The sequence below is a fragment of the Mauremys mutica genome, chromosome 17, assembly GCF_020497125.1.
Source record: "Mauremys mutica isolate MM-2020 ecotype Southern chromosome 17, ASM2049712v1, whole genome shotgun sequence".
Taxonomy (NCBI): domain Eukaryota; kingdom Metazoa; phylum Chordata; order Testudines; family Geoemydidae; genus Mauremys; species Mauremys mutica.
In genome coordinates, this window is record NC_059088.1 from 15,187,059 (window position 1) to 15,201,906 (window position 14,848).

The 14,848-nt window shown below is 64.6% G+C and overlaps 1 protein-coding gene across 1 annotated transcript in view; it reads right to left on the reverse strand.

The window, feature by feature from the left end:
- Positions 1 to 1,086: 1,086 nt before the first annotated feature.
- Positions 1,087 to 14,848, reverse strand: part of LOC123352106 (dual specificity tyrosine-phosphorylation-regulated kinase 1B-like) — a 33,661-nt gene continuing 19,899 nt past the window's right edge. Inside the window, 10 exon segments of the mRNA XM_044991850.1 lie at positions 1,087 to 2,577; positions 3,636 to 3,742; positions 5,883 to 6,186; positions 6,938 to 7,078; positions 7,920 to 8,066; positions 8,765 to 9,051; positions 9,683 to 9,830; positions 12,666 to 12,854; positions 13,120 to 13,239; positions 13,599 to 13,747. Coding sequence (XP_044847785.1) covers positions 2,158 to 2,577; positions 3,636 to 3,742; positions 5,883 to 6,186; positions 6,938 to 7,078; positions 7,920 to 8,066; positions 8,765 to 9,051; positions 9,683 to 9,830; positions 12,666 to 12,854; positions 13,120 to 13,239; positions 13,599 to 13,747 — 2,012 coding nt within the window. The 3' untranslated portion in view covers positions 1,087 to 2,157.

Genomic DNA, 14,848 nt, shown 5'->3' on the forward strand with positions numbered 1-14,848 from the left:
AGTGCATCATGTAAAATATGGCCCAGGCCACAAACAACAGACTTGAACTACAGCTCCCATGACACAGCACAGTAGCAGCACTTCACCAAACCAGCCCAGATCTCCACGGGTGACGCAAGCCCAGTCCTCCTCCCAGACACAGCCTGGCTGGCCAATTTCAGAGCAGCCTCAAGGGCTGGCCCCCGGCTCTTCTAGCAACATGGGACCCATGGCTCCAGAAGTCAGACAGCTCATCCAGCACCCTGGGCCGGCTGGAGCGGGAACCTGAATTCACCCAGCTCTGGGACGGTCGAGCCAGAAGGACCTACCTGCTCTGGGGCTTGGCAGCTGCTCTCCACGAGCATTGCAGGAGACACACAGAGCAGGCCCCTGGCAATGTGCACACGAAAGGGGCACCTTTGGATCCACCCGTTGCCATGAATCTCCTCCAGTCTCCAGTGCAGGCCAGCGTCCCCTGCCCCACAGTGTGGACCCCAGCAGGGAGGCCTCTCCATGGGTGACAACAGACCCCGGCAGGACACTGTGCCCCCCCAAGGGACAAGACTCCCCGGGTGGGGGGGGGGAATTGATCCTCCCTGAGAGCGGGCTCCAAGCACTAGGGCTTCCCTAGCTTGTTGGCAGGTCCAGACTGATGGTGCCCAGTCCTGGCATCAGGGTCTCCAAGCCAATGGGGGGTGTGAGGGAGCTGCCAAGGGCACCCCTGGCACGGTGAGGCAGTTTTACATTTGGCTTCTACTGTCCCACAGCGCTGTCTCCAAACTACCCCACGGTCTTGCCCATTCCCCTGCCAGACTCGTTAGCATTAGGGACTGTTACGGGGGAAACAAGACACCAACTTTGGGGCCCCCATTGTGCCAGGTGCTGCCCATACACAGTGAGAGACAGGCCCTGCCCCAGCTGAGATCAGGGCCCCCTTGGGCCAGACCCCGCTCTAAGGAGCTCACAGTCTAACCAGCCAAGGCAGATATATGGAGGCTCACCCCCTCCCCTTTCCACTGTCTCCCCACCCCGCCCCAGAGGTTCCCCCCAGAGCCGGCAGCAGCAGGCAGGTCTCCAGGCTGCCTGCGGGCGGCGGACGCCAGCAGAGGGACCGGGAGCCGGCGGAGCTGCTGTCACTATTTTATTCACCACCCCCTCCAAAGCAGAGGCCCCGGGTCCAGCGGCGAGCGCAGGGGCCGTGCCGGGAGGGCCCGACGGGGCAGCCCCTCCGGCCTCTCCAGGGGAAGCCGCGCACCGTCTTTGGTACAATAAATTAAAGACAAACAGTACAGCACGAGCCACGGCCACGCTGGGGCCACCCGACCGGCCCGGCTCGCTGCCACGCCAGTGCCGGGGTGTCAGACCACAGGGCTCATCCCCAGGGGGCTCCCACACACGCTGGGGGGGAGGGGCAGGGCAAGAGGGGAGGAGGGTGGGGCAGGGCAAGAGGGGCATGGGGCTCTCCCAGCAGGACATGGGGGGGGAGATCAGGGCGCTCCTTCCCCACGGTGGGAGGGGCCAGGGTCTATAAATATTGGCTAGGGCCCTGCTGCCCGGGGCAGGGGGCGGTTTTAGCAGCAATTCCAGTTGGACATGGGGCGGGCAGCCCGGCCGTCAGTCCGTGAAGTGCAGAGGGACCCTCTGTCCGGCCGGCAGCCCCGCAGCGCCCACCCGGCCCAGGGAGCCAGTGTTAACGAGGAACCATTTACAGTAGGAACCACACGGACACAAGGGAGGGGCAGTGCCAGCTCCGGACCGTGGGGAGTCTGGGGGGGAAGGGCAGTGCCAGCTCCAGGCAACCACAGGGGGCACTGGCTCTGCTGGCTAAGCAGTGGGACAGCAGGGGTGGCACTGGCTTGGGAGGGCAGAGGGCTGTGGGCATGGGGCTGGCTCTATGGGAGAGAAAGGGCCGCGGTGGCTTGGAGGTGGGCGGGTCAGGGACCGTGGGCGGTGCTGGCTCCGGGGCAGGGCAGGGTGCCATGAGTGTTGCCACCCCCTGGGGGTTGTGGTGGGCAGGGCCAGCTCCCAGAGGCAAGGGGGCCGCGGGCGGCGCCAGCTCCCGGGATGGAGGTGGGGGTGGAGGGCGGCGCCAGCTTTCGGGGCTGTGAAGATCCGTGGGCACCGTGCCCGCCCCCCGCCGGGCAGCGCATCCTAAGAGCATTATGGCTTGAGGAGTCATCAAGAGCTGGCTGCCGTGCTCTGCGGGACGCACACGCCCAGCATGGGCGCCGAGTCCTCGGGCTCCGCCCGGCTGCGCAGGTGGGGGGGGTAGGCCAGCGGCAGCCCCCCCTCGCCCGCCCGCCCCCCCACCGCCGCTCTAGTCCGGAAGGCTGACGAGCCGAAAGGGGCGCAGTCCAGGTGCCGGGGGCCCGGGCCCAGCTCCATGCACTCGGGGCCGTGGGGTGAGACGGGCGGGCGGTGGTAGTGGGCGCGCCCGGCCGGCTGGAAGAGCGGGTGCGGGCCCGCCCCGTGGAAGTGCGGTGCCGCCGGCTGGCTGGGCGTGGGCTTGTGAGGTAAGATCGGCGGGTAGCCGTCGCTGGATGGCGCCGGGACATCCCCCCCGGCCCAGAGGCGTGGCTGCTGCTGCTGGGGAGGAGCCTGCGGAAAGAGAGAGACATGCCAGCGGTGAGGGGAGCAGGGCTGGGGACGGGCTAAAGGGATGAGGAGGGGATAAGCTGGAGTGTCAGCAACGTTGGGGGCTCTGCGACTCACAGTCAGTGTGGGCTGTGGAGAGCAAGGGGGCCGTACCTGGGGTGCTGGGGATGGAGATGGTAGGGGGCAGCGGGATCATGCCTGGGGCTCTGCATCTCGCAGTCAGTGTGGGTGGCGGGGGGGCTAGGGGGCCGTACCTGGGGGCTCTGCATCTCGCAGTCGGTGTGGGCGGCAGGGGGGGCTACGGGGCCGTACCTGGGGGCTCTGCATCTCGCAGTCGGTGCGGGCGGAAGGGGGGGCTAGGGGGCCATACCTGGGGGCTCTGCATCTCGCAGTCGGTGTGGGCGGCAGGGGGGGCTAGGGGGCCATACCTGGGGGCTCTGCATCTCGCAGTCGGTGCGGGCGGCAGGGGGGGCTAGGGGGCCATACCTGGGGGCTCTGCATCTCGCAGTCGGTGTGGGCGGCAGGGGGGGCTGGGGGGCCATACCTGGGGGCTCTGCATCTCGCAGTCGGTGCGGGCGGCAGGGGGGCCATACCTGGGGGCTCTGCATCTCGCAGTCGGTGCGGGCGGCAGGGGGGGCTGGGGGGCCATACCTGGGGGCTCTGCATCTCGCAGTCGGTGCGGGCGGCAGGGGGGGCTAGGGGGCCATACCTGGGGGCTCTGCATCTCGCAGTCGGTGCGGGCGGCAGGGGGGGCTAGGGGGCCATACCTGGGGGCTCTGCATCTCGCAGTCGGTGCGGGCGGCAGGGGGGGCTGGGGGGCCGTACCTGGGGGCTCTGCATCTCGCAGTCAGTGTGGGCGGCAGGGGGGGCGAGGGGGCCGTACCTGGGGGCTCTGCATCTCGCAGTCGGTGTGGGCGGCAGGGGGGGCTAGGGGGCCGTACCTGGGGGCTCTGCATCTCGCAGTCGGTGTGGGCGGCAGGGGGAGCTACGGGGCCGTACCTGGGGGCTCTGCATCTCGCAGTCGGTGTGGGCAGCGGGGGGGGGGGGCTAGGGGGCCGTACCTGGGGGCTCTGCATCTCGCAGTCGGTGTGGGCGGCGACCGTGCTGGCGTAGTAGCGGTTGCTGTAGCGGTAGTTGCGGTTGTCATTGGAAGAGCCACTGGAGCCGCCTGTGGGGGGAGAAAGAGGCCGTCAGTGCTGGTGCCAGGGCTGAGCCCCAGGGTGGGGCTGGAGGATCTGGAGGCCGTACCAGAGCATGAGATGAAGCTGGTAGTGCTGGTGGGTCAGGAGCTGTACCAGGCCTGGGGCAGGGAGTCGGGGCCATACCCAAGCTGGAGATGGAGATGGTGGTTCTGGCTGTCACACTGTACACCCCAGAGGTGCGCTCTGTGACCCCCATATTCAACATTTGTATATAATTGTGGTATCGCATATAAAGCATGTCTTGAAAGGCATCATGGGAAAGGTTCTGATTTGCTGGAACCCACTGTTCTATCATTAATGCACATGAAGTTCTGAGAACTGTGTTGTATGATTGTCACTAAAATCTGCTGTGGGTTTGGGAAGCGCCCAGATACTAGCGCCCCCGAGACAATAACCAGGGGGATCACCAAGGCCGGGCGGGTGTCGCACAACCATGAACAGCTGTTGTCCAGCAAGGCAGCTACAATGCAATGACTCAGCTACACGAGGCCACACCGGGGAATTGCTCAACCTTGCCTGGTGACTCATCAATGCCCCCAGACACGCCTGGACTTGTATTCTCCAAGCCCACGGACTGAGGGTATAAAACGGAACACAGGGGCCCTTCTCCTGCCCCCACCTACACTGCAAGCAACAAGGATGCGCAGAAGACTAAAGACTCCAACAGAGGAGACTGGCCCAGGTTTCAAGGGTAAACTTGTGTATTATGAACTGTAACACCCAGTGGGGTGAGAACACTGCTTGATCTAAATGCTGCCTAGCGTCTTACAGGTTTAAGATTAGACTGTGCTAATTTTGTTCTCTTTCGTAACTAACTGACTTTTTGCTTATCACTTATAATCACTTAAAATCCAGCTTTTGTAGTCAATAAACTTGTTTTACTGTTTATCTTTACCAGTGAGTTTGTATGAAGTGTGGGGTGAATCTGCTCAGGTGTACAAAGGCTGGTGTGTATCCACTTTCCGCTGATGAAGTGGTGAACCAATGAATAAATTTGCACCGTTCGTGCAGTATATTCCTGAGTACAAGGCTGGGAGCTGGGGGGATCTGGCTGGTGCCTCTCTCTGTGTGATTCGTGAGTGGCTCTGGGACGTTCACGCAATCTAGCTGGGTGAGGGCTCCACATGCTGTTGTGCTGAGTTATGACAGCGCCTGGAGGGGTTTGCTGCTTGTCACTAGCAAAGCATTGTGAGAGACAGCCCAGGCTGGAGATGGAGCTAGTGGTACTGGTGCCACAGGATTGGAGGCCCAACACACGGGGCTGGAGGTAGAGGATTGGGGGCTGGGCACTGGGGGCCTACCTGAGCTGGAGACAGAGCTGGTGGTACTGGTGGACTGGGGGCCAAGACAGGGGATCGGGGCCGTACCCGAGCTGGAGATGGAGCTGGTGGTACTGGTGCTGGGTTATCGGGGGCCGGGACAGGGGATCGGGGCCATACCCGAGCTGGAGACGGAGCTGGTGCTGGGGAATCGGGGGCCGGGACAGGGGATTGGGGCCATACCCGAGCTGGAGACGGAGCTGGTGGCACTGGTGCTGGGGAATCGGGTGCCGGGACAGGGGATCGGGGCCGTACCGGAGCTGGAGACGGAGCTGGGGAATCGGGGGCTGGGACCGGGAATCAGGGCCGTACCCGAGCTGGAGACGGAGTTGGTGCTGGGGAATCGGGGGCCGGGACAGGGGATCGGGGCCGTACCGGAGCTGGAGACGGAGCTGGTGCTGGGGAATCGGGCCGGGACCGGGAATCGGGGCCGTACCCGAGCTGGAGATGGAGCTGGTGGCACTGGTGCTGGGGAATTGGGGGCTGGGACAGGGGATCGGGGCCGTACCCGAGCTGGAGACGGAGCTGGTGGCACTGGTGCTGGGGAATTGGGGGCCGGGACAGGGGATCGGGGCCGTATCCGAGCTGGAGACGGAGCTGGTGCTGGGGAATCGGGGGCCAGGACAGGGGATCAGGGCCGTACCCGAGCTGGAGATGGAGCTGGTGGCACTGGTGCTGGGGAATCGGGGGCTGGGACAGGGGATCGGGGCCGCACCCGAGCTGGAGATGGAGCTGGTGGCACTGGTGCTGGGGAATTGGGGGCTGGGACAGGGGATCGGGGCCGTACCCGAGCTGGAGACGGAGCTGGTGGTACTGGTGCTGTGGCTGTGCTCCATGGCCGGGCTGGTGGAGTTGCTGTTGCTGGTGTTGGTGCCCTCGTCGCTGGTCTTCTTGAAGAAGTTGTGCTGCAGGGCGTAGAAGGGCGTGATGCGGCTGCGCGGCTCGTAGTCCAGCATGCGCAGCACCAGGTCCTTGAACTTCAGGTAGTCCGAGGGCGAGTGGCCCTGCTCACCCGCCCGGCGCCCCCCGGGTCCCCCGCTCTCCACCCCCAGCACCTCGTGCAGCCGCCGTGTGCCCGGCACCTTGTATTCCTGCAAGGAAAACACGTTTAGCAAGGGGTCCCGGCTGGGATCCTGGTGGGGGAAGAGAGGCAGGTAGAAATGTAGGTATCTCGGCAGGTGGCGGGGGGCATGGGGATCCCGGCAGCGTGGGGAGTACAGGAAATACGGGGTAGGGCAGGCGTGGGGACAGACACCAGGGCAGGGATGGGAGGGGCATGCAGGAGACGCGGGGCGGTGGGCACAGAAGACATGAGTGGAGGGGAGGAATGGCACAGGGATCCCCGGCAGGGCAGAGAGGGGTTGTGGGGATCCCAGCAGAGCAGGGACGGGGTGGGTGGCGTAGCATGCAGGATACGCAGGGATCCTGGCAGGTTGGGGATGTGGGGTGAGACGCAGGGATCCTGGCAGGGGGACCCCAGCAGGGTGGGGATGGAGTGGGGAGTGGGAGAGGCAGTGAGCGGCAGCAGTGGGGACATGGGAATCTCAGCAGCCGGGGGGCAATGTGGGGAGAGTGGGGGAAATGCAGATGGAGAGCAATGCACAGGTAGCTGGTGCCACAGGGGAGCGGGGTTCCTGGCAGCGGGTGCTAGGGAGCAGTGCAGGATATAGGGTGGCTCACAGGGGCGGGGGCAGCATGGAGGCACAGGGATCCCAGCAGCATCGGGGAGGGCTTGGCATCGGGGCCAGCATGGCGGGAGGAGGTGCATGGGGAGAAGAGATCCTGCAAGGGGGGGAGGGGAGTTCAGGAGCATGGGGTGAGGACCCCAGGGCCCCCCATTACCTTTTTGACCTCCTTGTTCTTCTTGAGGGCCCAGCCCCCCTCGGGCAGCTTGTCGAAGTATTTCCGGGCCTTCGGCGCCTGCTCCAGCATGTGTGGGGGCGGCAGCCCCAGCACCTCCACAATCCTGTTCATCTGGTCCGCCTGCAGGGAGGGAGGGACGCGTCATGGGGCGCCCATGCCAGCCTTGCCCCCACCCAGCCCCGCTCCCTCCCGTTACGGGGGCAGCTGCGCCCAGCCTCTCACCCCAGGAAGGGGTGACATCCTGAGGGCCACCAGTCGGGAATTTCCCACCCAGAGGATTTCTCGGTGGACACGTGGTTCCTTCAAAACCTGAAAATTTCCCTGGGGGCAAAAGTTTGCATTTTGCCAAAATGTTTCCCTTTTCCGGGGGGGGTGTGGGGGGAAGGGGGCGGGGGAGCCAAGTAGGACGCACAGGGGCCGGTTCCACCCCGCTCGGAATAGTTCAGTTTGCTGAAATGACCCAAACACGCTTCATTTTGAGTGTTCATCATTAAACTGCCCCTCCACAGGTGCCTCATGGGAGATGTAGTTCATGTTCTTGGACTCCCATCCTCCCCTCTTGAGAGGAGCTCCTTGGATGGACTACATCTCCCATGATGCACCATGGCATGCTCCCCTCCAAACAAGCAACAAGGTGTTTCATGGGAGATATAGTTTATATGGCTTGTGCTCCCATTCCCCCCTCTTTGAGCTGGCTGGACTACATGTTCCATGATGCTCCCCTCTGATGAAGTGATGGGGTGCATCATTGGAGTCACAATACTGTGGTGCATCTTGGGAAATGTAGTCCAGTCAGGGCGCTTGGCCCAAGGCACTGAAACAAAAGCTGCCATGACGCACCATGGTCCTCCCCTCACCGCTGACAGGGCCTGTTTCCCACTCCCACCTAGAGAAGGGTTGTGACCCTCAGACTCTGCCCATGGGCACAGCCCCAGCGGCAATTCCCCCTCCCATCCCTCACCTCGTTGGAGCCGCTGAAGAGAGGCTCCCCCGTGTGCATCTCCACCAGGATGCAGCCCAGAGACCACATGTCGATGGCCAAGTCGTACGGCATGCCCAGCAGCACCTCCGGCGAGCGGTAGAAGCGGCTCTGGATGTACTGGTAGATCTGTGGAGATTGAGGGGCAGCATGATGAGTCCCTGACGGGAGCAGGGAGGAAGCCTGCACCGGGGCACAGCCTGGCCAGGCCCACAGGCTTTGCTGGGAAACACGTCCCAGAGCAGGGATAGAGCCCAGTCCTGGTTCCCAGCCCCTCTCTGCTCTAACTAGACCCCACTCCCCTCTCAGAGCTGATGGAGAACCCATGACCTGGCTCCCAGCCTCCCCTGCTGTAACCACTAAAGCAGGGCAGTGCGGATCTGGCAGTGGGGATGAGGTAGGGGTGGGACAGTCTGTCTCTCAGTCTGTCCCCCCTGAGTGGGGCTAGGGGACGGGTGAGGCAGGGCTAAGCACACTCCCTGCTGGCAGAAGCTTCCCAAGTCAACGATCTTGAGGGTCCTGCACTTGAGGTTGCAGGGCAGGGGGCACGGGTAGAGGTGGGGCCATGGCATAGAGGGTGGGGCTATGGCACAGGGGCCGCAGCTTGGGGGCGGGGCTGCGGTTTGGGGGCAGGGCCGGTGCTCTCACCCGCTGGCCCACCTGGCAGGAGCTGCCGAAGTCGACGATCTTGATGGCACCGGGCTTGGGGTTGCTGAGAGGGGACGGGGCCATGACACCGGAGGGAGGGGCCTATGGCTCAGAGGGCGGGGCTGGGGCATTGCACGGGGGCGGGGGCTCAGCTCGGGGGGCAGGGCCGGTGCACTTACCCGCTGGCCCAGCTGGCAGGAGCTGCCGAAGTCGACGATCTTGATGGCACTGCGCTTGGGGTTGCAGAGCAGGATGTTCTCGGGCTTGAGGTCGCAGTGGATGATGCTGAGCTCAGGGGTGGCCAGGAAGAGCAGCGCCGTGCACAGCTGCTGGGCGAACTTGCGGGTGAGGTTGAGCGAGACGCCGCGGAAGTTGGTGTTGCGCAGCAGGTCGTACAGGTTGTAGGAGAGCAGCTCGAACACCAGGCACAGGTGGCTCCGGAACATGAAGTGGCGCTTCAGGTGCACTGGGGGAGGAGGAGGGAGTGTGAGGGACAGCCAGGGGGGCACTTCCCCTCCACCGCGACCCCCGACCTTACAGACGTGCTGAGCTCCCCCCACACGGCACAACGAGAAATCCTCAGTATAACCTCCCCGGCCCCCTGACACCTGCCCCGGCCCTCCGACATCCCCCCACTCCAACAGCCCCCCGATATAGGTCCCCCTGCTCCCCGACATCCCCCCCACTCCCCAACAGATGCCCCAGCCTTCTGGTACATGATAGCCCCCGATGCCCCCCCCCCCACTCCCGGACATATGTCCCTGCTCCCCAACAACCTCCCACTCCCCAACAAACTCCAGCTCCCCCATGTATGCCCCCCACTCCCTGACAACCCCCCCACTCTGTAACATATGCCCCAAGTCTCCCCACATACACCTGACCCCCGGACATTCTCCCCACTCTGATATACGCCCCCACTCCCCAATGTACACCCCAGCCCCCTGACATACCCCCCACTCCCTGACATATGCCCCAGCCCTCCAACATACAACATGCCGGCCCCCAGATACGCCCCCACTCCCCAACATATGACCCGGCCCCCAACGTCCCAGCCCTCACCGTTGTTCCCCCAGTCCCCAACTTCCTCCCGAACTCACCGATGTAGTATTTCATCTCGGTGTCATGCTGGTTCATGAGCTCCAGCAGCCGCAGCTCGATCTGGGCCTGGTTCAGAAATGCCTTCTTGTTCTTGATGATCTTAATGGCCACCCACTCCTGGTCGTGGTGGTCGTACGCCTTCACCACCTGGGGGGGACAGAGCGCTGTCGGGGGGATGGCCGGACTCGGGGTGGGGAGGGGGAGGGGCCAGACCAGTGCTGGGGGTGGATGTGACAGATGCAGGTGGCTCTCAGCTGCGTGAAGGAGGCCTTGATGACCAATGAGTTGATTTCATAGCAGGGAATTAGGAAGGGGGGAAGAGGGTACAGCAGGGGCTGGGGGGGTTAGGGGTACAGTGGAGATTCAGGGGGGGCAGGGGCTGAGCTGGCCAAAAGAGCCCTTGCCAATGAGTGAGTTGATCTCATAGCGGGGGCCCGGCGGCGTTTTGGGGGTTTGGCAGGTTTTGGAGGCTGACCTGGTCAAAGGAGCTCTTGCCAATGAGCGAGTCGATCTTGGAGCAGGGGGTTAGGGACATGGGGGCAGTGTGCGGGTATGGCGGGGTTGGGGGTACTGCAGGTTTGGGGGTACGGCAGGGTTTGGGGAGCTGACCTGGTCGAAGGAGCCCTTGCCAATGAGCAAGACGATCTCGTAGCAGGGGGTTAGGGACATGGGGGCAGTGTGGGGGTATGGCAGGGTTTGGGAGCATGGGGGGTTTTGAGAGGCTGACCTGATAGAAGGAGCCCTTGCCGATGAGCGAGTCGATCTCGGAGCGGGGGGTTAAGGACATGGGGGCACTGTGGGGGTATGGCGGGGTTTGGGGGCTGACCTGGCTGAAGGAGCCCTTGCCGATGAGCGAGTCGATCTCGGAGCAGGGGGGTTAAGGACATGGGGGCACTGTGGGGGGTACGGCGGGGCTTGGGGGTACGGCAGGGTTTTGGGGGGCTGACCTGGCCGAAGGAGCCCTTGCCGATGAGCGAGTCGATCTCGGAGCGGGGGGTTAAGGACGTGGGGGCACTGTGGGAGGTACGGTAGGGTTTGGGGGTACGGCGGGGTTTGGGGGTACGGCAGGGTTTGGGGGCTGACCTGGCCGAAGGAGCCCTTGCCGATGAGCGAGTCGATCTCGGAGCGGGGGGTTAAGGACATGGGGGCACTGTGGGGGTTACGGTGGGGTTTGGGGGTACGGTGGGGTTTGAGGGCTGACCTGGCCGAAGGAGCCCTTGCCGATGAGCGAGTCGATCTCGGAGCGGGGGGTTAAGGACATGGGGGCACTGTGGGGGTTACGGTGGGGTTTGAGGGCTGACCTGGCCGAAGGAGCCCTTGCCGATGAGCGAGTCGATCTCGGAGCGGGGGGTTAAGGACATGGGGGCACTGTGGGGGGTACGGCGGGGTTTGGGGGCTGACCTGGCCGAAGGAGCCCTTGCCGATGAGCGAGTCGATCTCGGAGCGGGGGGTTAAGGACGTGGGGGCACTGTGGGGGGTACGGCGGGGTTTGGGGGCTGACCTGGCCGAAGGAGCCCTTGCCGATGAGCGAGTCGATCTCGGAGCGGGGGGTTAAGGACGTGGGGGCACTGTGGGAGTACGGCGGGGTTTGGGGGTACGGCGGGGTTTGGGGGCTGACCTGGCCGAAGGAGCCCTTGCCAATGAGCGAGTTGATCTCGGAGCGGGGGGTTAAGGACGTGGGGGCACTGTGGGAGTACGGCGGGGTTTGGCGGTACGGCGGGTAGTGGGGGTACGGCGGGGTCTGGGGGCTGACCTGGCCGAAGGAGCCCTTGCCGATGAGCGAGTCGATCTCGGAGCGGGGGGTTAAGGACGTGGGGGCACTGTGGGAGTACGGCAGGGTTTGGGGGTACGGCGGGTATTGGGGGTACGGCGGGGTCTGGGGGCTGACCTGGCCGAAGGAGCCCTTGCCGATGAGCGAGTCGATCTCGGAGCGGGGGGTTAAGGACGTGGGGGCACTGTGGGGGGTACGGTGGGGTTTGGGGGCTGACCTGGCCGAAGGAGCCCTTGCCGATGAGCGAGTCGATCTCGGAGCGGGGGGTTAAGGACATGGGGGCACTGTGGGGGGTACGGCTGGGGTGGGGGGAACGGCGGGGTTTGGGGGCTGACCTGGCCGAAGGAGCCCTTGCCGATGAGCGAGTCGATCTCGGAGCGGGGGGTTAAGGACATGGGGGCACTGTGGGGGGTACGGCGGGGTTTGGGGGCTGACCTGGCCGAAGGAGCCCTTGCCGATGAGCGAGTCGATCTCGGAGCGGGGGGTTAAGGACGTGGGGGCACTGTGGGGGTACGGTAGGGTTTGGGGGTACGGCGGGGTCTGGGGGCTGACCTGGCCGAAGGAGCCCTTGCCGATGAGCGAGTCGATCTCGGAGCGGGGTGTTAAGGACGTGGGGGCACTGTGGGAGTACGGCGGGGTTTGGGGGTACGGCGGGGTCTGGGGGTACGGCGGGGTTTGGGGGTACGGCGGGGTTTGGGGGCTGACCTGGCCGAAGGAGCCCTTGCCGATGAGCGAGTCGATCTCGGAGCGGGGGGTTAAGGACGTGGGGGCACTGTGGGGGTACGGCGGGGTCTGGGGGTACGGCGGGGTCTGGGGGTACGGCGGGGTTTGGGGGCTGACCTGGCCGAAGGAGCCCTTGCCGATGAGCGAGTCGATCTCGGAGCAGGGGGTTAAGGACGTGGGGGCACTGTGGGGGTACGGCAGGGTTTGGGGGGCTGACCTGGCCGAAGGAGCCCTTGCCGATGAGCGAGTCGATCTCGGAGCGGGGGGTTAAGGACGTGGGGGCACTGTGGGGGTACGGCGGGGTTTGGGGGTACGGCGGGGTCTGGGGGTACGGCGGGGTCTGGGGGTACGGCGGGGTCTGGGGGCTGACCTGGCCGAAGGAGCCCTTGCCGATGAGCGAGTCGATCTCGGAGCGGGGGGTTAAGGACGTGGGGGCACTGTGGGGGGTACGGCGGGGTTTGGGGGTACGGCGGGGTCTGGGGGCTGACCTGGCCGAAGGAGCCCTTGCCGATGAGCGAGTCGATCTCGTAACGCTCCAGCCAGCGCTCCCCGCTCTTGACGATGTAGTCGTAGTTGTCGTCGTCGTACCCCTCGTTGTACACCTTGCGCTCCTTCTTGGTGCTCGAGTCCTCGGGGGGCACCTGCTGCGCCCGCCGCTTCTTCTTGGCATAGTACACCTGGGGGGGGGGGGGGGGAGGCAGAGTCAGCATTGGCCTTCTGGCACAGGGGGAGCCGGCGCCCCAGGCCTGGGAGCCTGCCTACGCCAACCCCCAGGGAGCCAGCGTCTCAGGCCAGGGCCCCCGCCCAGGGACCTGACCTCCCGTGCATTGCCCATTGCCAGCGCTCCAGGCCAGCCATAATCTGCACGGTGCCACGGTGCTGCCCCAAAGCGAGACCACCCACTGGTGCCAACGCATCCCCCCTCCCGCCCCGTGAGCTCACCTCATTGATGTGCTTGTATGTTTTGATGAGGTCGACGGAGAGCTTGCGCAGCGGCGCCGTGGCCGAGTCGCGGAAGGTCAGGGGGATTCGCCTCTGCAGGACGCTCAGGTCTGGCAGGATCTGCGGAGATTACGGACAGGCAGTCACAGCAAGGGACGGGTGCCCGCCGGGCACACCCCCGCCCTCCCTCGACTGCGGCTATTCCCTCCTGGCACGGTGCCCTCCCATGACGCCGGCCAGGCTGTGCCAGGGCAGCAGGGATCCTGCGTCCGGCCCCTAAGCCCGTCTGCCGGACGTATCCCCACTGAGGCCGGGCTCCCTGGGAGGAGGGAGGATCTCCAGCCCCTTCCAGGGCTCCTTGGCTGTTTGTCTGTCCCGTGGCAAGGGTCAACCCGGGCCCTGTGCGTCTAGAATCCCTGCTGCGGAGCAGGCTCCTCCCCCTAGGCACCCAGGCCAGAGGAGGCGGGGAGAGCCGGTACCTGCGGGTGATCAGCCATGGACTGGATGCTGGAGAAGGGGGCATGACCGTGCTGGCTCGACATGTTTGGCTCAGTGGGAAGGGAGACGCCCAGAGAGGCAGGCTGGCTGGCGGGCGGCAGCTGGCATCCTGCACTGCTGCTGCTGCCACCTGCGGGGCAGAGAGAGATGGAGACTGGATCAGTGCGAGTCCTTGGCCCGGCGGCCACCTCCTCGATCCCCAAGTGCCCACCTGCCCTCCCCACTGGATCCCCACGCCTCTGCCCCTCCCGCTGCATGGTGCAGCCCCCAACTCGGTGCCCACCCCCCAACACATAACCCAGCAGTATTCCTCCTCCATCCCCAGCTGCCAACTAGGATGCCGCTCCACGCCCCCCACCCGCTCAACTGACGGCCACACGCACATCAGCTGCAAACCAGCTCGCTCACATGTGGTGCAAATGGCCACCGCAGAGCTGTGCCCCGCCAGGATCCACTTGGCCTTAAGTAACAGCGCACCCTCGCTTGCGGGTGCAGGGACTGGGCGTTGCGGAGACCTAGGCCCAGCCGGGCTGGTGCTCACGGCCTGGGCCCAGGTGTCAACCAGAGCCAAGTGAACAACTGACGGGAGGGGTTCAGGGGCTGCAAAAACTGAAAACAATAAAATGAATCTGGTTCCGTTCCAAGCCAAACTGAAGCTTTGTCGGGTTTTCTTGCCAAACGAAACAAATTTGCTTGGAAGGAAACGTTTTGGTCAACCCCAAACGAAGCTCACCTGGACTTTGGTTCATTTCGGGGCGTTTTCCCATCTTGGTTTTGTTTTTTAGAAATGAGCTAAATCGCTCAATGGAACCAGAGTCAAAACGCTGAGAGCCAGCGGGGTCCCAGCGCTCTCCCACCCACCAGATCAAGACCCCTAGGCAGAGAGCAGGGCTGGGGCATGCAGCCTGCACACTATCCTCATGCCAGCTGAGGCACCGGTGGGCCAGGATCCTGCACGCCTGGATTGGGGCCCCACGACCCGCTGAGCGCTACCCGAGGAAGTGGTGCACCAGGATTGGGGCCCTGTGACCCGCCTGGGTGCCAACTGAGGAGCTCACGCACTGCGACCTGCCTGTGCACTGGCTGAGGAGCTCATGCACTGAGATCAGGGCCGTTTGACCCACCCACTCAGCAGCCGAGGGGCTCACGTGCAGGGATCAGGCCTTGTGACCTGCCCGAGCACCAACCGAGGACCTTACGTGCAAGGATCAGGGCCTCGTGACCTGCCCGG